Source organism: Doryrhamphus excisus, linkage group LG17 (assembly GCF_037039965.1).
Source record: "Doryrhamphus excisus strain RoL-2023G ecotype Guam linkage group LG17, RoL_Dexc_Guam_v1.1, whole genome shotgun sequence".
Classification (NCBI taxonomy): domain Eukaryota; kingdom Metazoa; phylum Chordata; class Actinopteri; order Syngnathiformes; family Syngnathidae; genus Doryrhamphus; species Doryrhamphus excisus.
This window is the reverse complement of record NC_136373.1, coordinates 6,713,519-6,735,365: the sequence shown is the minus strand read 5'-3', so window position 1 is coordinate 6,735,365 and position 21,847 is coordinate 6,713,519. Positions and strand designations below refer to the sequence as shown.

The 21,847-nt window shown below is 40.0% G+C and overlaps 1 protein-coding gene across 1 annotated transcript in view; it reads left to right on the top strand.

Moving 5' to 3' along the window:
* Positions 1–114: 114 nt before the first annotated feature.
* Positions 115–21,847, top strand: part of klhdc8b (kelch domain containing 8B) — a 65,201-nt gene continuing 43,468 nt past the window's right edge. The window contains exons 1-3 of the mRNA XM_058084711.2: positions 115–413; positions 14,452–14,762; positions 15,533–15,966. Coding sequence (XP_057940694.1) covers positions 15,576–15,966 — 391 coding nt within the window. The 5' untranslated portion in view covers positions 115–413; positions 14,452–14,762; positions 15,533–15,575. The remainder of the gene's footprint in view (positions 414–14,451; positions 14,763–15,532; positions 15,967–21,847) is intronic.

The window sequence follows — 21,847 nt, the reverse complement described above, 5'->3', positions numbered from 1 at the left end:
AGTCCCGCCTGCATAGTAAGCTACTTGTGCCGACAGCATCTCTCCTTTCAGGTGCTTTCCCTGCTGCTATTGGAGGCTAAAAATGACAACTTTTGTGTCTTTCCACCACATGTGATGACAAATATTCAAAGATATGCGTGTAATGTGTTTGCTTGTGTCTTAATTTGCCACTTACCGACGGTGGCAGGCACACTCGACGCTTGCGTCAGTTGTGCGCACTGACGCGCAGGAGAGGGAGATAGAGCTAGAGGAGCTGGATGTTGTTGAAGAAGATAGTAACTGTTGGATGATGCCGCTTCACGGGAATCGGAATACGGAACGCTGTTCTCTTCAGAACATGACGTGACTATCACAGTACCTGTGGACTACGTCGTCTTTGGAGCGCAACAACACCTTTGGATGGTCTCTGAAAGGTACACACTTTTCTCACTCAACTTTACACCTCTTTTGTTAGCTAGCACATTAATAAGGAACATGTTCTCTGACCTGGACTTGGAGTTAAGAGCTGGTTTGAGCACATGGTCACTGAAGGATACATAAATGTTTTCATTTATCTTCAAGTTGAAGCCAGTAAAACTGTTGTTTTGCATTGATTATATCATCTCCAGTATAAAATACTGCCCTGTTACAAATATAAGAATTAACAGTATTGTTAGCTTAATGGCTTGTTTTATTAAAAAATAAAGTACACATAATATTGTGTGGGCTTTATAAACAATGTTTTTTTGATTCTTTAGTAATCAGCAGTAGAACATCGGTTAATTTCAGGAAAATATCAGCTAAGTCGATAATAATCAACTTTCACTTTGACACAGATATTTTTTCTTTTGTGACAACTCAAATATCTACACAACTACACCATAATATTGTTGTTTTACATTAAAACAACAAAGTATTTACAAATATAACACCATGAACTAATGACAATTTTCACATTTGAAACTGAACTATATGTGTGTGCTAAAATTGCCATACACGTTTTTACCGTGCACATGATCTTATCAGGGGTGGCACGGCGGATGAGTGGTTAGCACGCAGATAGCCTCACAGCTAGGAGACCAGGGATCAATTCCACCCTCGGCCATCTCTGTGTGGAGTTTGCATGTTCTCTCCGTGCATGCGTGGGTTTCCTCCCACATTCCAAAAACATGCTAGGTTAATTGGCGACTCCAAATTGTCCATAGGTATGAATGTGAGTGTGAATGGTTGTTTGTCTATATGTGCCCTGTGATTGGCTGGCTGGCCACCAGTCCAGGGTGTACCCCGCCTCTCGCCCAAAGACAGCTGGGATAGGCTCCAGCACCCCTGTGAGGAAAAGCGGTAGAAAATGAATGACTGAATGATTATCAAACGCACTTCTGCCACCTTGTGGCCGTCTTTCATGGCTTAAAATTGACTCTGCAGTGAAATGCATTAGTGGGGGGTTGGGTCATCACCCATTTTTGCCTCTGGTGTAAAAATTGGACTGTCAGGTGTATAAAAACAAAGGTACTGAATGACTTAAAGGTTTATGTTATGTTTATCATTTTAAATATCTTTGGGTGTTGGTGTTTTTCCATCCAAGGTACATGATTTGGTGGTTTTGGGGTCTCGTAATAAATGGCCCCGTTGTACATGAGAGCGTGTAGATTTGTTTGCTTGTCATTTTGCCATAATGAACCAAAAGGCTGATCTTTGGCATTGGATTAGGGCGCTTTCTGCTTCTGTAAATGGCTTAATCTGATGTATGTATATGACAATGAAAATATATATGTAAGATTATCCTTTTTTTATGCAATGTTTGTCATTCCACATACAACAAATACAAAAATTATCACAACACTTCTTTGTCTTTTACAGTTAAGTGTAATCGTAGCATCATTCAGTGTCCATGATAATGCATTTTTTGTTATTTTGGATAAAATAAAATAAAAATATCTTCATCTTAATGGATTAAGGATTTATTTTCTCGTGGAGCTCACGCTGGGATTAATGCCAAAGGTTGCAGGGCAAATCATTGCAGCTGCTTTTTCACGGACACATGGCCGCCATCTGCTCCTCTTTGCAGCATCTGGATCACCAGCCAGGAGAAAGATTCTGAAGGAACATGAGATCCACCTTTTCCTGACCCACTGTGATATATTTCCAACATATGTGCTCATTAGCAGAATGAGCATCACACAGCTGACATCCGTGACACTGTCTAGTGTTTTTTTGTTTTTTTTCCGGGCAGCATTTTCTGTGGTGTGTTGATGGTCCTCATTGTGTCAGTAAAAATGTCACCTTCAGTCAAGTCTACAGGAAGGCTGGCTCGCCTCTCGGAAGGACATCAACTGTCTGGCGGTACTGATTTATGACGGAATGAGATGATTTTTGCGGTGTCTTGCAAGATGTTTAAAGGATTAACTCCTCGAGAAATATACCAGGGATAATAAAAAGGAGATAAAAATTATTGTCCCTCAGGAATCTGTACTGACTCTTCGGTCAGCATTAGCTCATAAGTCAAAATCAGTAATAACAAAACGTTGTTTGTCTATAAATCTGGAAATAGTTACAGCTGTTATTTTGTCATCCAAATCTTTTTCTGATGTTGTTTGTTATTGGGCTGCACAGTGGACGAGTGGTTAGCGCGCAGACCTCACAGCTAGTAAACCGGGGTTCAATTCCACTCTTGGCCATCTCTTTGTGGAGTTTGCATGTTCTCCTGTGTGCATGCGTGGGTTCTCTCCGGGTACTCCGGTTTCCTCCCACATTCCAAAAACATGCTAGGTTAATTGACGACTCCAAATTGTCCATAGGTATGAATGTGAGTGTGAATGGTTGTTTGTCTATATGTGCCCTGTGATTGGCTGTGGCGACCAATCCAGGGTGTACTCTGCCTCTTGCCTGAAGACAGCTGGGATAGGCTCCAGCACCCCCTGCGACCCTCATGAGGATAAGGTAGAAAATGAATGAATGAATGTTTGTTATTGTTTTGTAGAAGTTTAGCTAAAACCAGCCCATGTTATACTGTTGGTTTATAAAGACCAAAAAAGGCTAAAAACAAACTTTTTTTTTTTTAATTTTCAATGTCTATGTAGTTCTAGAACTCAATATTCTGTGGTTCTTGAACAAAAAAAGCTCCCAAAACTCTGGCAAAACTCTCTTTGAAAATGGCAGGCAGTCAATGAGTTAATATGCAGACTTGTTTCATTCATTCATTCATTTTCTACCGCTTTTTCCTCACGAGGGTGCTGGAGCCTATCCCAGCTGTCTTCGGGCAAGAGGCGGGGTACACCCTGGACTGGTGGCCAGCCAATCACAGGGCACATATAGACAAACAACCATTCACACTCACATTCATACCTATGGACAATTTGGAGTCGCCAATTAACCTAGCATGTTTTTGGAATGTGGGAGGAAATCGGAGTACCCGGAGAAAAGGGGGAGAACATGCAAACTCCACACAGAGATGGCCGAGGGTGGAATTGAACCCTGGAACCCCTGCCTCCAATATCGGTCTCGGCCCCCAAAACCCACATGGGTCTGGCTGTAGTCTTGATATTGCTTAATCACTTATATCACACATGTTGCAATGTAAAAAAATGAAACCTTTGCCATTTGCAGTATAGCATGGTATCTTAAAATGCGATTATGTGTGTGTTTTCAGGGTCATCCCACCCACACACACACACACACACACACACACACACACACACACACACACACACACATACAGAGTACACAAGCCGACACTACACTACAGACACAAGCTGCGTGAATGTCTATGGTGGAATGGAGCCAATTTTGTCATCAGAGGATTAAGTGGGATGCTTACAGTGGACAGTTTGGAGCTGTTTGTTCCAAGCTGCCAGCGCTGACTTTTACACTTGTATGAAAGATGTCTGAACAAGAGAGAGAGCTCTGCAACACAGAGACAATATATGACAATATATATAATATATGCACAGGAGATCATGTTGAGTTTTTGCACAAGAAGGCTTCTGTGCATGGTATCCTATGACTGGGATGATTGGCTGTGATGTATTAATCAGTATTATAATCATTTCTCATCTTGCTGAATAATTACATTCACGTTTACATACACTTGCTGGAGTATTGCAGTTTTAAGTTCAATTTTACTGAATGATTATTCCCATTGGTTGAACAGTGAGCTTCAAATTAGAAATAAATGCATGTTTTTTTAATTTTACAGTACGTATATGTTAATATTAATATTCCAGAATTCAGTATTTAACCTCAGAAAATTACGTTGTTTTTTTTTTACTTAAAAAATACTACCAAGTATTACAGAAGCAATTTTAAGTTCCATTTTACTGAATGATTATTCCCATTGGTTGAACAGTGAGCTTCAAATTAGAAATAAATGCATGTTTTTTTTTAAATTTTACAGTATGTATATGTTAATATTAATATTCCAGAATTTGGTATTTAACCTCAGAAAATTACGTTGTTTTTTTTTACTTAAAAAATACTACCAAGTATTATAGAATTTTCTTTATTAATATTGAATTGTACCTTTGTCGGGTGGCACGGCGGTCGAGTGGTTAGCGCGTAGACCTCACAGCTCAGAGACCAGGGTTCAATTCCACCTTCGGCCATCTCTGTGTGGAGTTTGCATGTTCTCCCTGTGCATGCGTGGGTTTTCTCCGGGTATTCCGGTTTCCTCCCACATTCCAAAAACATGCTAGGTTAATTAATTAGCGACTCCAAATTGTCCATAGGTATGAATGTGAGTGTGAATGGTTGTTTGTCTATATGTGCCCTGTGATTGGCTGGCCACCAGTCCAGAGTGTACCCCGCCTCTCGCCTGAAGACAGCTGGGATAGGCTCCAGCACCCCCACCCCCGCGACCCTCATGAGGAAAAGCGGTAGAAAATGAATGAATGAATATTCTATTAGAACTACTTAAGCTAATATATGAAAAAAATACTTCAAAATTATGACAATTTGAAAACATACCGTATGGCTGAAAATGATTGAAAAATACACTTCCATTGAACCCACATCTGTTTGAGAAGACAGATGATGTAATTGATTGCATAATAGTTGATTCCTTGCAAAGTGTTTGCAGAAAGTGTGTTGGCATTCAGCCCTGTCTCTCTATGCAGTGACTCAATCGTCTGCGGCTTCTCTTGCCCTGCAGGAGCTTCAACTCTGCTGTTATGCAGCTATGCCCCTTTTGAGCCAGTGACAATATGGCAAGAATGCGTTATATATTTATTCAATCAATGTAGCCAGAAAACAAGTTAATACGAGCTAGGTTGCAATGCACATCATTGGGATATTGACCACTCTAAAAAAAATGATAGAATTTAAATAAAATGCTTGCCCCCTGAGTTTATTTAGCTGCATTGATCAACCACTTCAGCGTTATTTTATCCGAATATATCGTAATATCATAAAAACTAATTCGGATTTCCACACCTAGTAAAAACAATACTTTAAACAATACAATAATTTTGCTATGCTAAGAATAGGATGATGCACACAAAGAAATGACTTTAAAAACAACACAAGGAATTATGAATAATTATTTAGTGCAAAGAATTAATTTAACAGTGAAATAATTATCTGGTATTACTTCTAAAACCCTCATTAGACTAATTGGGTGTCCCTAATTGTACTCTCTTTTGTAATAATACAATAAATATAGTACATTGTAGATACTAATTGATTTTACTCCATGTAACAACTAGTGTTGTCCAGCTAAAAAAAAAACAGTGGTCCCAGAGGGTCAGATGACCAGTCAGCTGAGACGTCCTGCTGCCCGGTTGCCAGGCAACCACGGCATGCTGAGGCTGCAGTGATAAAGAGTAAGGTTGACCAAATGTAGCAGACTGGTGAGTCCCCACGTGGCCTTTTTGTGGCCCTTGCTGCAGTTTCACACCAGTTAAGACCAGACGGTGAGATGCACCGTGACTGACAGGGTCTCAGTAAGGGGCAGCAGAAGAAAAAACATGTTTACACTCTGAAAGAAGTGGAAAAAAATCAAAGATTAGATTAGGACTACAAGGTTCAAGTGACCCAATTCCTGTTTTTTTTTTTTCTTTCTCATGTGTCTCAATTCGGAAAGAAGACAATAAATCAGAACTGGCTATTAAAACCTGCCATGTTGTTGTCTGCTGTACATGAACTGTATATGTGTGATGTATTGAGTGTATATATATATATATAATGACCTAAAAACCGACTTTTGTGATTGATGGTAGTAGTTAGCAGGACTACACAAAAGCTGTTTCACTAATTTGTGAAGTATATGGACATACATTGCGGAGGTGACAAATAGATGACCTCATTAAACGACAGTTGTCAGCAATAGCAGATTAGCATGACCCTTCTGTGACCCTTTCATCCATCTTTTACTACATATGCCGCCTAGCCTCAGTAGTAGCCAATGTAAAAGCTGACACTGGGGCTGGATGCTCCAATTGGAGAGTCCGTGGGGACGTGAGATGTTGCCTTTTTCGTTTTTTTTTTTTCGACACTTTTATAGTAAAACTAAAAAACATATTTTTAAATATTGTATGTATGTATGTACATATGTATGCATGTATTGACACTTTTATGATAAAACTACAAAAAAAATCCATGTATGTATTGACACTTTGGTGGTAAAACTAAAAAATGTTTTTTTAATATTTTAAAAATACCTTGTAATCATATGACTTATTGACACTTGCACAGTGTAAAAAAAAACAGCATAAAATGGCGGTGTTTGAGGGTGGTGATATTTTTGACAAAAAACGTAAAAGGTTAGAATGTCGTTTTTTTTGTTGTTGTTTTTTTCAACTTGCTTCTAATGACTTTTCTGGTCAAAAAAACAGCGGAAACCTCACACACACTCAACAGGGGCCCCAGAAGCATCCAAAATGGCATAAAATGCCAGAGTTTGAGGGCGGTGATTTTTGACAAAAACGTAAGGGGTTAGTATGTTGATTTTTTTTTTTTCTCAACTTGCTTCTAATGCCTTTTTCTGGTAAAAAAAAAAAAAAAACAGCGGCAACCTTACACACACTCAACAGGGGCCCCAGGAGCATCCGAAAATTGCATAAAATGCTAGATTTTGAAGGCAGTGATTTTTGACAAAAAACGTAAGGGGTTAGTATGTCGGTTTTTTTTTGTTGTTTTTTTCAACTTGCTTCTAATGCACTTTTCTGGTAAAAAAAAAACAGCGGAAAACTTACACACACTCAACAGGGGCCCAAGGATCATCCAAAAATGGCATAAAATGCCAGATTTTGAGGGCGGGGATTTTTGACAAAAACGTATGTTGTTTTTTTTTTGTTTTGTTTTTTTCAACTTGCTTCTAATGCCTTTTTCTAGTCAAAAAAATAGCGGAAACCTTACACACACTCAACAGGGGCCCCAGGAGCATCCGAAAAAGGCATAAAATGCCAGTTTTTGAAGGCGGTAATGTTTGACAAAAAACGTAAGGGGTTAGCATGGCGTTTTTTTGGTTTTTTTCAACTTGCTTCTAATGCAATTTTCTGTTAAAAAAACAGAGGAAACGTTACACACCCTCAACAGGGGCCCCAGGAGCATCCGAAAATGGCATAAAATGCAAGATTTTGAGGGCGGGGATTTTTGACAAAAAACGTAAGGGGGTTAGTATGTCGTTTTTTTTTTTGTTTTTTTCAACTTGCTTCTAATGCCTTTTTCTGGTCAAAAAAACAGCAGCAACCTCACACACACTCAACAGGGGCCTCAGAAGCATCCAAAAATGGCATAAAATGCAAGATTTTGAGGGCGGGGATTTTTGACAAAAAATGTAAGGGGGTTAGTATGTCGGGTTTTTTTTGTTTTTTTTTTCAACTTGCTTTTAATGCACTTTTCTGGTCAAAAAAACAGCAGAAAACTTACACACACTCAACAGGGGCCCCAGGATCATCCAAAAATAGCATAAAATGCCAGAATTTGAGGGCCGGGATTTTTGACAAAAAATGTAAGAGGTTAGTATGTCGTTTTTTTTTTGTTTTGTTTTTTTCAACTTGCTTTTAATGCACTTTTCTGGTCAAAAAAATAGGGGGAAACTTAACACACACTCAACAGGGGCCCCTGGAGCATCGGAAAATGGCATAAAATGCCAGATTTTGAAGGCAGTGATTTTTGACAAAAATGTAAGGGGTTAGTATGTCGTTTCAAAAAAAAAAATTTTTTTTTCCAACCTGCTTTTAATTCACTTTTCTGGTCAAAAAAACAGTGGAAACCTCACCTCACCACACAGGGGCCCCAGAAGCATCCAAAAATGACATAAAATGCCAGATTTTGAAGGCAGTGATTTTTGACAAAAAACGTAAGGGGTTAGTATGTCGCTTTTTGTTTTTTTTTTTCAACTTGCTTCTAATGCACTTTTCTGGTAAAAAAAAAAACAGCAGAAAACTTACACACACTCAACAGGGGCCCCAGGATCATCCAAAAATGGCATAAAATGCCAGAATTTGTGGGCCGGGATTTTTGACAAAAAATGTAAGTTAGTACGTCGTTTTTTTTTTTTTGTTTTGTTTTTTTCAACTTGCTTTTAATTCACTTTTCTGGTCAAAAAAACAGTGGAAACCTCACACACCCTCAACAGGGGCCCCAGAAGCATCCAAAAATGACATAAAATGCCAGATTTTGAAGGCAGTGATTTTTGACAAAAAACGTAAGGGGTTAGTATGTCGCTTTTTGTTTTTTTTTTTCAACTTGCTTCTAATGCACTTTTCTGGTAAAAAAAAAAAACAGCAGAAAACTTACACACACTCAACAGGGGCCCCAGGATCATCCAAAAATGGCATAAAATGCCAGAATTTGTGGGCCAGGATTTTTGACAAAAAATGTAAGGGGTTAGTATGTCGTTTTTTTTTGTTTAGTTTTTTTCAACTTGCTTTTAATGCACTTTTCTGGTCAAAAAAATAGGGGGAAACTTAACACACAATCAACAGGGGCTCCTGGAGCATCGGAAAATGGCATAAAATGCCAGATTTTGAAGGCAGTGATTTTTGACAAAAATGTAAGGGGTTAGTATGTCGTTTCAAAAAAAAAAATTTTTTTTTCCAACCTGCTTTTAATTCACTTTTCTGGTCAAAAAAACAGTGGAAACCTCACACACCCTCAACAGGGGCCCCAGAAGCATCCAAAAATGACATAAAATGCCAGATTTTGAAGGCAGTGATTTTTGACAAAAAACGTAAGGGGTTAGTATGTCGCTTTTTGTTTTTTTTTTTCAACTTGCTTCTAATGCACTTTTCTGGTAAAAAAAAAAAACAGCAGAAAACTTACACACACTCAACAGGGGCCCCAGGATCATCCAAAAATGGCATAAAATGCCAGAATTTGTGGGCCGGGATTTTTGACAAAAAATGTAAGGGGCTAGTATGTCGTTTTTTTTTTGTTTTGTTTTTTTCAACTTGCTTTTAATGCACTTTTCTGGTCAAAAAAATAGGGGGAAACTTAACACACACTCAACAGGGGCTCCTGGAGCATCGGAAAATGGCATAAAATGCCAGATTTTGAAGGCAGTGATTTTTGACAAAAAACGTAAGGGGTTAGTATGTCGTTTTTTTGTTTGTTTGTTTTTTTCAACTTGCTTCTAATGCACTTTTCTGGTCAAAAAAACAGCGGAAACCTTACACACACTCAACAGGGGCCCCAGGAGCATCCGAAAATGGCATAAAATGCCAGAGTTTGAGGGCGGTGATTTTTGATAAAAAACGTAAGGGGTTAGTATGTCTTTTTTTTTTGTTCGTTTTTTTTTTTCAATTTGCTTCTAAAGCCTTTTTCTGGTAAAAAAAAAAAAAAAAAAAAAAAAGAAAAACAGTGGCAACCTGACACACACTCAACAGGGGCCACAGGAGCTTCCGACAATGGCATAAAATGCCAGTTTTTGAGGGCGGTAATTTTTGACAAAAAACATAAGGGGTTAGTATGTTTTTTTTTGTGTGTTTTTTTCAACTTGTTTCTAATGCACTTTTCTGGTCAAAAAAAATAGGGGAAACCTCACACACACTCAAAAAGGGGCCCCAGAAGCATCCAAAAATGGCATAAAATGCGAGATTTTGAAGCCAGTGATTTTTGACAAAAAACGTAAGGGGTTAGTATGTTGTTTATTTTGTTTGTTTTTTCCATCTGGTAAAACATGGTAAAACAAAAAAACGTGTTAAATAATTTGAAAATATAGCAACATTGTAATAATATGACTTATATATTGATGTTGGTTATATTAAACAAAAGTCAATTAAAGTAATTAAAGTATGTTTTGGTAAAAAAAAAAAAAGTGTCACATTTACGACATATTGTACCCGATACTGAACAAAATCAGATCAGCAAAACAGTAACAGTCTACTGCAGTCTGGATTCTATGCAAACATTGTCATAGAGTCACCTCCATCCACCCACATGCAGAACAACAGATATCAGAGTCCTTAGGAGCACTAATAAGATTTTTTTTTTTTTTACTCAAAATGCTGTGAAGCCGAAACATAATAATCCCTTCATATAAGGGACAGTGAGTCAAGCTTCACTGATGATTTGAATTTGATATCAAGCAATTTATTTTCCATCCAGATAAGACTAGAAGGGGGAAAGTAGCACTGTGCTTTACTTGTGTTATATAATCCAGCATGTCTGAATGTCATCACACTGGTAGGCTCTGGGAGATTTGTGTCCCGTAATGAAAGAGATTTGGTGCAAGCATCTTCATACTATCTGCTATTAAATGTGTCCACATGATCCTAGAAGATATTTTTGGACAGAGAATGGAAGTCTGGAGTCATATTCTACATTGCTCCAAGCGTAAACACCATGACAGGAGGAGAGAGAGACAGAGGGCAGACTTCAGCCGTCTGCTTTCCGACTGAACCTTTTCCAACTTTCTGCCACAGGTTGAGTGTGACCATGGTAACCAGTCAAATAGAACATGGAATTTACGCAGAAGCTCACAAAATATACATGACAAGTAACAAAATACAGTGAAATACATAATTTCACATTGCAAACCATTTAGTCAACGCCTCTCGGACTGGCTGATTCATGTCAACATAAGCAATTGTTGACATTCTCTAATTTCGTAGAACTATGCCACGGCAGCAAGGTTTGCAATTTTTGTGAGCGGCAAAGTCCGGCGCAGCTCGGCGCACCCACGCATCCTTCTCTTCCAGCGCAAATGGCAAAGAGGGAAAAGAGTGTATTGTCACCAGTGTGTAATCGGAACCAGTTGGCATCATACTTTCAGCTGCCATTGAGTTGAGTTCTCATTATGCATGACGGTTCGGACGATTCCATTAAATAGTGGTTGCTGTCATTGTTTTTTTACAATGAAATGTGTACGACACTCGGAAAAATCTGCCTGTGAGGTTTAGGTGACGTGTCTGAACGGTGCTCCACTTTACCACTGTGCAGGCTGCGCTTCGGCTGCGCTTCGGCTGCGCTTCGGCTGCGCTTCGGCTGCGCTTCGGCTGCGCTTCGGCTGCGCTTCGGCTGCGCTTCGGCTGCGCTTCGGCTGCGCTTCGGCTGCGCTTCACCTTGCTTCGCCTGCGCTTTGCCTGCGCTTCACCTTGCTTCGCCTGCGCTTCACCTTGCTTCGCCTGCGCTTTGCCTGCGCTTCGCCTGCGCTTCAGCTGCGCTTGACCTGCCATGAATAGACCAGTTCGGAGCGAGCCTCTAGGGCACTTTGGTGCACTGTTTTGTCACAATGTTGTGGCGCCAAGCTGAAAATATGGAACGCTGCCACGCCCATTGCGGTGCAGCCCACTCTACATAATTACCAAAGTGGTTGCTCACAGTAGTGCAATGGACAAAATTACCACTGCATGGGCTGTGCCACACTGCGCTACCTTGCACTGCGGCACAAATGAAAATAAATGTACAGTCAATCCATGTGATCAGCATTGGACAATGTCACTCACGGATGATCGGCATAATACCCTGATTTAGGTATCCCTACTTTTTGCCAGAAATCCTTGACCAAGGAGGAAGAAACCAACTACAGTGTTATGCAATTCACCTATGTATTATGCATGATGAACTGCATCAAATTTTCAGTCCCGTCTTAACAGAATAAGTCAGTGTTGCTTTTTAGGTGGACATATTGTATGGAAAACAGCTTCCATGATGAAACAAAGCAAGTTATTTAAAAGTAAAAATAAAATACATGATTTACCTGAATTGCTCTATCTAGCTCACAGCAGTTGACACTTTCTGTTTGGAGAGACTCCCCAGCGTTTGTGCAGTTGTGGGAAGTGAAGTATAAACATTTCTGACCTTTGTGTTACACAACATGTCTCAAGTGTGTGTGGCACACTTCCTGTTTGTAGATCTGCTGCCATGACTCAGCCGACAAGGATGTCTCTTTACGTATCAATGTCATGGGGACTTATTATGCAGTTAGTAAATTACATGAATTGTTTTGGGTGTCCAATTGTCCATAGGTATGAATGTGAGTGTGAATGGTTGTTTGTCTATATGTGCCCTGTGATTGGCTGGCGACCAGGCCAGGGTGTACCCCGCCTCTTGCCCAAAGACAGCTGGGATAGGCTCTAGCACCCCCTGCGACCCTTGTGAGGAAAAGCGGTAGAAAATGAATGAATGAATGTTTTGGGTGTATCACTGATAGTGTAGTCATTGTTGGAAAATAAGTGATACCGGCATATGTTGTGTTTTCGTGCTGCTAGCTGGTCTTTCATGCTAGTAACTGGTCTCCAGACTCAACGTTAGCGGCACAAACTATGCACTCGGGAGTGTGACCAACTACATCGGAGTTAAAACCAACTGTTTTCATAGGAAGCACAAAATCAAAAGAAATACAGCTGAATAGGTGCAGATTCTGGAAGGACTCGAAAGCTTTCTGTGCTGGTTATTGTGTGTTGCTGCTCTATAAGGAGTCCACAACTGACCACTGTCGGCACAATGGAGGTGGCGTTCGAAAAAACACTCCTAACTTCTTTCACAGCTCACTTTCACGACTTACAACATTTATAGGTCAGTGGAAAAAACACAATAGGTCTCTTTTAATATGCAGGTCAGTTACATTTCCCATTCCCTAGAAACACCAAAAACCTATATTACAACAATATTCATGAATGAACGATTGTGCTATCCCGCCATCTCTGCCCTCCGATTCTCCCTTTTTATCTCATGAGTACAACCCTTTTTTTTTTGCACATGAAAGCAATCTTTGTGAATAAGAGCAAACACCCTGGAAAAGGCGCTGTAAGCACACATTGATACACCAAAAGAAGCTTAGAGGTTTTAGGAAAGAGGTTGAGCTATTTTGAGGCGCTCACAAACTTTTCCAAGACTAAATATAACAGCAGGGATGAAAGCTTCCAGCCGAATAAGATGCACTACAGGAAGCCCAAAAGAAAAGAAATGATTTTTTGACATCTTGAGAGTTCCCAGCGTGGCGCTACAAGATGTAGATTATTGTGCTATTTCTGATGGCCTCCCTCTCATTCTATGTACAGTATATTTTTAGCATAATACAGTGATGATATTGGGCTGTAAGGTGATGGAGTGGCTAGCACGCAGACCTGACAGCTTGGAGACCAGGGTTCAACTCCACCCTCGGCTATCTCTGTGTGGAGTTTGCATGTTCTCCCTGTGCATGCGTGGGTTTTCTCCGGGTACTCCGGTTTCCTCCCACATTCCAAAAACATGCTAGGTTAATTGGCGACTCCAAATTGTCCATAGGTATGAATGTGAGTGTGAATGGTTGTTTGTCTATATGTGCCCTGTGATTGGCTGTCCACCAGTCCAGGGTGTACCCCGCCTCGTGCCCCAAGACAGCTGGGATAGGCTCCAGCACCCTCCACGACCCTCGTGAGGAAAAAGCGGTAGAAAATGAATGAATACAGTGATGATATGGGGCTGCACGGTGGTAGAGTGGTTAGCGCGCAGACCTGACAGCTAGAAGACCATGGTTCAATTCCACCCTCGGCCATCTCTGTGTGGAGTTTGCATGTTCTCCCCGTGCAAAAACATGCTAGGTTAATTGGTGACTCCAAATTGTCCATAGGTATGAATGTGAGTGTGAATGGTTGTTTGTCTATATGTGCCCTGTGATTGGCTGGCATTCCAGTCCCCGCCTCTCGCCTGAAGTCATCTGGGATAGGCTCCAGCATACCCCCGCCACCCTAATGAGGATAAGCGGTGGATGGGTATTTGTCCTGATGCTTTCCAATGGGTAATCATGTTCAATGCAGCTCTGTACTGAATTTGCAATAGTGATAACATTCTAACAATGGTTCATGTGTTGCCATAGTAACCACCGCCACAGGGGGTGAGGGGGTGGAGTCTGGTGGTTTATAGTGTCTAGAGGTCATTTGCATGAATCAGTTTGAGATTCATTTGCATCCGGTAAAATAAAAAAAAAGAAAAATGCTCATCATCCTTTCATGCAGACTTCAGAAGTATTATGGGCTGTTTTGTTTTGCCAAATACTCAGAGACAAGATTTAGTTATCAGTTAATGCCATGTTTCTTTGTGTTCTTTCAGGTTGGGTCTCAGCGAGGGACCTTTTTCAAAGCTCAGCGAGTTACACACTACACGAGTCCTTCAGTATATGGAGATTTCGCCTGATTAAGGCTCGTTTTTTGGACAACCAAAGAAGTCTTTTTTGGATCATATTGTGATTTTTGTGGGAGTGAAGAGTACATTCAAGTCCCAGTAAGCAGGATCCACTGAATGAAGGAAGGAAGGAAGGAGTGAGGCCAGAGAAGAAGTGATGGGCAGATGACTGAGCTTCTCCAAAACTGCTGAATGCACAAAATATTTGGATAGGAGGAATTGTGACGTCTGCCACAGGAGTGAGTTTCACATTCGAGCTCCCTACCTTTCTCCTCCATATTCTTCCTTGCGTTATAAGTTATATTAAGATCGTTGTTTATTGGTTAGTCCATAGGAAAAGGCATCATACTTAGCAGATGGATAAGGTTGGAACATCTTAGTTGGTAATGGTAATGGTTTTATTTCATTTGAACATGCATCAGATTACAATTGAATGCATCCCATAATCAGTTCACAGTTCCACATGTCCAAAAGGAGTAGGAAGAAGCAAAGCTTATTAAATCCTACCTCTGCATCTGGTACTTTTACAATCAGTAACTGTTACATTTGTTCACTTCCTGCTTTCCTAATATAGTTTTAAGGGTTTTTACTTGATTAATTTTGCTTTTTTTAGTTTTATTTTTTTTTAGTTTTTTTTTTTGTCACGTACCGAAGTACGAGGTGATATGACCATCCAATGACATAATGGGTACCATAGTAAGTGTCAATATAGTGATATATATAGCACATCATGACTGGTTCAAGACTCTTCATCCTTGTATTTAGCAAACATCAACTGCTTGTATTGTTTCTTGAATTTGAAGTTTAAGTATTTGTGATTTTAGAAATAAGGAGTTAGTATGTTCCTCTATTAGTTAGTAATATAGTAAGTAATATTACATGGAAATGTTGTTGTTAATAAACTCAATGATGCTAAACTCTTTAGTTTGTTAGCACAGTTATGCTAAAAAGTCACAAATGTGAATAGATGTATCACCCGTGTCACAATCCCTCCACCTTGCCTCCCCAGCCTGGTGTGTGATGCTGTGTCCCTTCCTCTCACTCCTGGAGACATGCCCGTGCAGGAAATGGCGGTGAGCCCTGTCAAGTCCCTCTACTGGGAGCAGTTTCCCCCCATGTCCCAGCGTAGAGTCTACAGCACCCCCGTCTACCACGAGGGCCTGCTCTACGTGCTGGGCGGCTGCAGTGAGACTGGCACACCCCTGGACAGTGTGGAGGTCCTGGATGTGGAGAGTCAGACTTGGAGCCAGCTGCCACCACTCCCTACGGCTAGGGCTGGGGCTGCCGCCGTGGTACTGGGGGGGCAGGTTATGGTGATGGGGGGCATGAATCAACAACAGACCCCTTTGGCTTCAGTGGAAATGTATCACCCAGATGAGGGCAAGTGGGAGCCAAAAGCCAGCCTGGGGCAGCCCTCAATGGGTGTCACCACCGTGCAGAAAGGTAAGAAAAACACCTTTTATGTGTGTTTTTTTAAAATGTGCTGTTAAATCTTTCACTTTCATGGCAAACGCTAACAGAAGACTAAAAGTCATTGCTTGGTTACCAACACTAATTAGACGTTTATTTTGCACCATGCAGCATTGAGAAGCCTCTCTGTGTGTTTCCCCTGAGTCAACTCCGCTTGCTTGTAATTAAAACCGAGTGATGCCGAGATCAATGTCCACTCACAAAAGTTGAGAGGATGGTGCTCCTCTCAAGTAGTCCCGAGATTCTTATTATGAATACAGTCCATATGTTGCATGCAGTAAATTCCATAAGTACATTGTCAAAGTGCCACAGTAGATCACTTTACATAGTGGACATTCTGTTCATTCCTGAGGCATCTGCACACTGTCTTGGTTTCTCTCTGTGTGTGTGTGTGTGTACGTGTTAGCTCGTTGGAAGTTGTGAGCATGACATTTGAGTGGGAGGAAGGAGACTAGAGGATAAACTGTTTATGTGGCATCGTAGGAGCGATGACATCCCCCAAAACAATATAGTAACGACTGTATATTTCTGTACGTGCGTGAGTGGATTTAGTACCTGAAAATTTTGTCGCCTTGTTTGTAAATTACATTTTGAGAACGTTAAAATAAAGTCAAACCTTGGTTACCATCATTAATCCGTTCCACACATTACGACTCAACTGAAACATACTGTAAACTGATGAATTTTTCTCAGTCACCAGTTTGAAGGTATAGCATGGTATGATAAAGTTATGGTATGATAGACTCCATCATACCATCCTACGGTATGAGAGGAATTGGACGTGCATTAGCATCAAGACATTCATTCATTTTCTACTGTCTTCCGGCGAGAGGCGGGGTACACCCTGGACTGGTCGCCAGCCAATCACAGGGCACATATAGACAAACAACCATTCACACTCACATTCATACCTATGGACAATTTGGAGTCGCCAATTAACCTAGCATGTTTTTGGAATGTGGGAGGAAACCGGAGTACCCGGAGAAACTAGGGTCTCCACCGTGCAGCCCCCGGCATCAAGCAAATATGGTTAAAATACTCTCAATACTTTGCAGTATGTACCTTGCAACCTTTCGTTTCATAACGTACATGCTGCATATTTTTATTCAAGACAGCGGGAACAATCATGCATCAGTGACTGACTGAAAAAAATTGAATTGAGTACCCGTAGAAAACCCACGCATGTACAGAGAGAACATGCAAACTCCACACAGAGATGGCCGAGGGTGGAATTGAACTAGGGTCTCCGCTGTGCAGCCCCCGGCATCAAGCAAATATAGCAAATATATAAAATATGACACCCCTCTCAATACTTTGCAGTATGTACCTTGCAATCTTTCGTTTCATAACGTACATGGTGCATATTTTTATTCAAGACAGCGGGAACGATCGTGCATCAGTCACTGACTGAAAAAATTGAATTGAGTACCCGTAGAAAACCCATGCATGCACAGAGAGAACATGCAAACTCCACACAGAGATGGCCGAGGGTGGAATTGAACTAGGGTCTCCGCTGTGCAGCCCGCGGCATCAAGCAAATATAGCAAATATATAAAATATGACACCCCTCTCAATACTTTGCAGTATGTACCTTGCAATCTTTCGTTTCATAACGTACATGGTGCATATTTTTATTCAAGAGAGCGGGAACGATCGTGCATCAGTCACTGACTGAAAAAATTGAATTGAGTACTCGGAAAAAACCCACGCATGCACGGGGAGAACATGCAAACTCCACACAGAGATGGCTGAGGGTGGAATTGAACTAGGGTCTCCGCCGTGCAGCCCCCGGCATCAAGCAAATATATATATATTTAATTGAGTATATATATAATATGACACCACTCTCAATACTTTGCAGTATGTACCTTGCAATCTTTCATTTCATAACGTACACGGTGCATATTTTTATTCAAGACAGCAGGAACGATCGTGCATCAGTCACTGAGTGAAAAAAATTAATTGAGTACCCGGAGAAAACCCACGCATGCACGGGGAGAAGAAATCGATAAGATCTATTTATTTGTTAAAGACAGCTGGGATAAGCTCCAGCCTTCCTGCTACCCTTGTGAGGATAAGCGATATAGAAAATGGATGGATCGATTAATTTATTTATCTCTATTGTACAGAATGAACAAAAAAATGGAGAGCTCGGAACTGAGCTCCTTTTGAAAAACCCAAATATGCTCATATTCAGTTTTTTCACTAACCTGGATATTACCTTTCTTTTTCCAACCAAAATATCGGGTCATATCGACATCTATTGAAAGGAACATAATGTGTTCTGTACATGTTCTATTCGAATGGAATCTTGCGTCTTTGGCAGGAACTACTTGTGTATGGGGGCACTGGTGGATGAGACGGAATAGTGTCAAGTACTGGTGTCAGTACCGGCATCACACAAAGGTGTTCATTATCCACCGTGCCGGTGAAGAAGAAGAAGAAGAAGAAGCACAAATGCCATGCATAGTCATGATGGTGCACATAAACCAGAATATTGAACTTCAACTGAATATTGACTGCATTTAAATGTGGTGACTGAAAGTACTCATGCACCACCCAATCCCCCCCCCCCACTTCTCCCCCAGGGGAGCCCGCCCCCACTATTTGAGAACAGAACCAAACATGACGAATCTGAATGCAACCTCAGGGTTGTGTGATTGTTGCATTTTTGGATTCGGTGTGTTTAAGTTCAAATCCACAAGGTGAAATTTGAAAGCTCTGAGGCTTTCGTGTTGTTGACACGTTTGGGTGTTTTGCCGTAGCTCTCTGTGCAGTGACTACCAGTGCATTACAATGAGGTTGTGCTGCAGATCACTGCAGTAAAAACACCCCCTCAAATGATTATGATTACTAGCTGAGTTGAATGGCAGAAGTAGAGGCCCTCAGAGTGTCGACACAAATCAGCGAAAATACAAAACTACAGTAAATGCATGCTGTCGTCAAAAAGTGCATAAAAATAAGTAAATAAGTGCATTTCAGTATGTGGAATCAAACTATGGAATGGATTGAGTAAGGAACTCAAACAATGCACAACGATGAGCCAATTCAAGAAACAATACAAGCAGTTGATGTTTGCTAAATACAAGGATGAAGAGTCTTGAACCAGTCATGATGTGCTATATATATCACTATATTGACACTTACTATGGTACCCATTATGTCATTGGATGGTCATATCACCTCGTACTTCGGTACGGGACAAAAAAATAAATAAAATAAAACTAAAAAAAGCAAAATTAATCAAGTAAAAAACCTTAAAACTATATTAGGAAAGCAGGAAGTGAACAAATGTAACAGTTACTGATTGTAAAAGTACCAGATGGAGGGGTAGGATTTAATAAGCTTTGCTTCTTCCTACTCCTTTTGGACATGTGGAACTGTGAACTGATTATGTGATGCATTCAATTGTAATCTGATGCATGTTCAAATGAAATAAAACCATTACCAAAATTTGAGAATTTTGTGGTATTAGTGGAGTCAGTGGAGTACTCTTGCTAGTTTTAATGCAAAACTTACATAAATGTACGGTATGCACAAACAAGTTCCAATACTGCTGCTGTTTTCTTTACCTTGTGAAATAGCGTGCTGAATAGCATCCTGTCTGCTCATTGGTTGGTTAATAAAAGCAAAGTATGCACGATACTTATCCGGTCAACAGATTATTTGTGTATTGTTTTCATATTTATTGTTATTCTCTGTTATCTAACGGGGACAACAGATGGAAACTAGCAATTGCGCAAAGTACCAATATCCATCATTCCTCCCTGACAAACTTAACACAATTTTTTGCCGTCTCAATAACTGAAAGTAAATCTTTACAGGGTGGTGAGGTGAATAATGTTGCCGCTGACACTTTTAATCGCTGTTGATGTCATGTTTACATGCTGTGTGCCGTGCGCTGACGATCTAAAACATGACACCCACACTTTATTGTAGAGCCTGCGGTGGTTTCAGCCTCCTACTGGTCGTGCCAAGGGATTGTTTGCATGTGACACTCTACTTCAATCATCATCAAACATTTGAACGTTATATAGTTGTATAGTTGGGCAGTACTGTATTATATTTACATCTATATTATCTGCTAACCGCAGTGAATTATCTTTTGTTTGAAATCCTACTAAATTCTCCCCAGTCCAGACTGTGTAAATATACGTATTTAACCTTTAGGCCAGTTTCAGTGGTGTTTTAAAATTAATTGCACTTGCTCAGTGTCTCATGGGCATTATAGCTCATTTGCAAACAATGTATGCATTGCTGCATAATAAGTGTGCAGTATATTATGCAGTATATTGCTTGTATTGCGGTTAAGTAATAGTATGCTGATTTGTTGCAGCTAAATTGTTCGGTGGCTTTTCTTAATGAAGGATCAGGAATGTATTTCATTAGGGGGTCCTACATTTTCACAACATACAGTACTATACAGTATATAGTATAGGAGTATCTGTGTGGAAGGGACTGGTCGCCAGCCAATCACACGGCACGTATAGACAAACCTTTCACGGGGAGAACAAGCATGCAAACTCCACACAATGTCAATCATTGTGTTTGTTCGCTCCTCGACTCACTTTGCGTTCCCCCCCGTTGTGTTCCTCCCTTGCTTTTGCATTTCAAACTTATCACGTAATCAAGCAAGCGTTGCCGTTGCTTGGCAACAGGTGTGTGTTTTTAGATGAATCAGAGCGGGCAAAGACAGATTTGTCACAATGTGCCAAGCACACACTCACAATGACAGTTCATGTGTGTAGTCGTACTTCAGTCCGTATTTGCATAATTTTGTCGCTGGCTCAGCTGAGGTGCCGTGAGACATGAAATGTGGTGAGAAATGACTGCACACGCCCACTGTGCCAACACAATGTACACTTTGGGAGAAGACACTTCCTAATTGCTACTCTAACAAATCAAATTCTTCTTTTTCTTGTCAGCAGTCACATGACTCTTGTCTTGTCTTTTGTCCCTGCAGTTTAAGATGTAAAAAGAAAATAAGATATTTTAATCTTCCTCTTGTGTTAGCTTTCTGGTATCACCTCTTATGTTACCTTTGTCGGTTTTGACCCTGTATTAAATCAGCTATAAAATACACTAAAAACAATAAGTTACAATCAAATTTGGTTCTCATGTCTTGGTTACCTTCTTAGGCTTCCTCATCCATGAAAATATTGGTTTTAATACTTTTGGTGTAGGCATTTTTTGTCACTATACCCCTCAATTTTAATTTCCAAAAATGGTAAAATGAACCTCAAAAGAATCATATTAATAAATTGAATTCTTTTGTTATTTGGCTATTACTGAGAGCTATAGATATAGCTATAGATATCTCTTAAAGAGTCTTGAACCAGTCATGATGTGCTATATATATCACTAAATTGACACTTACTATGGTACCCATTATGTCATTAGATGGTCATATCACCTCGTACAACAAAGAACCTTAAACTGTATTATGGAAAGCAGGAAGTGAACAAATGTAAAAGTACCAGTTACTGATTGTAAAAGTACCAGATTTTACAGATTTAATATAAAAACATTTCCTATTCCACATCTAAAATTGGTACGTGACAAAATAAAATTAAAATATATTAAATATATAATTAAAATAATAAACAATATTATTAAAATAAAATAATATAAGAAGTGTAAAAAATATATAAAAATAATATAAAAAATGAATGAATTCCTACTCCTTTTGGACATATGGAACTGTGAACTGATTATGTGATTATGTGTACTTATGATTTCAGTTGTGGCTCAAATTATTGCTTTATAATCATATTATTATAACCGGGTCGAAACCGACCCTAACAATACAGTGGTCATAATTTCAACCAGACCATTTTAAAATGTAGTAAAATTT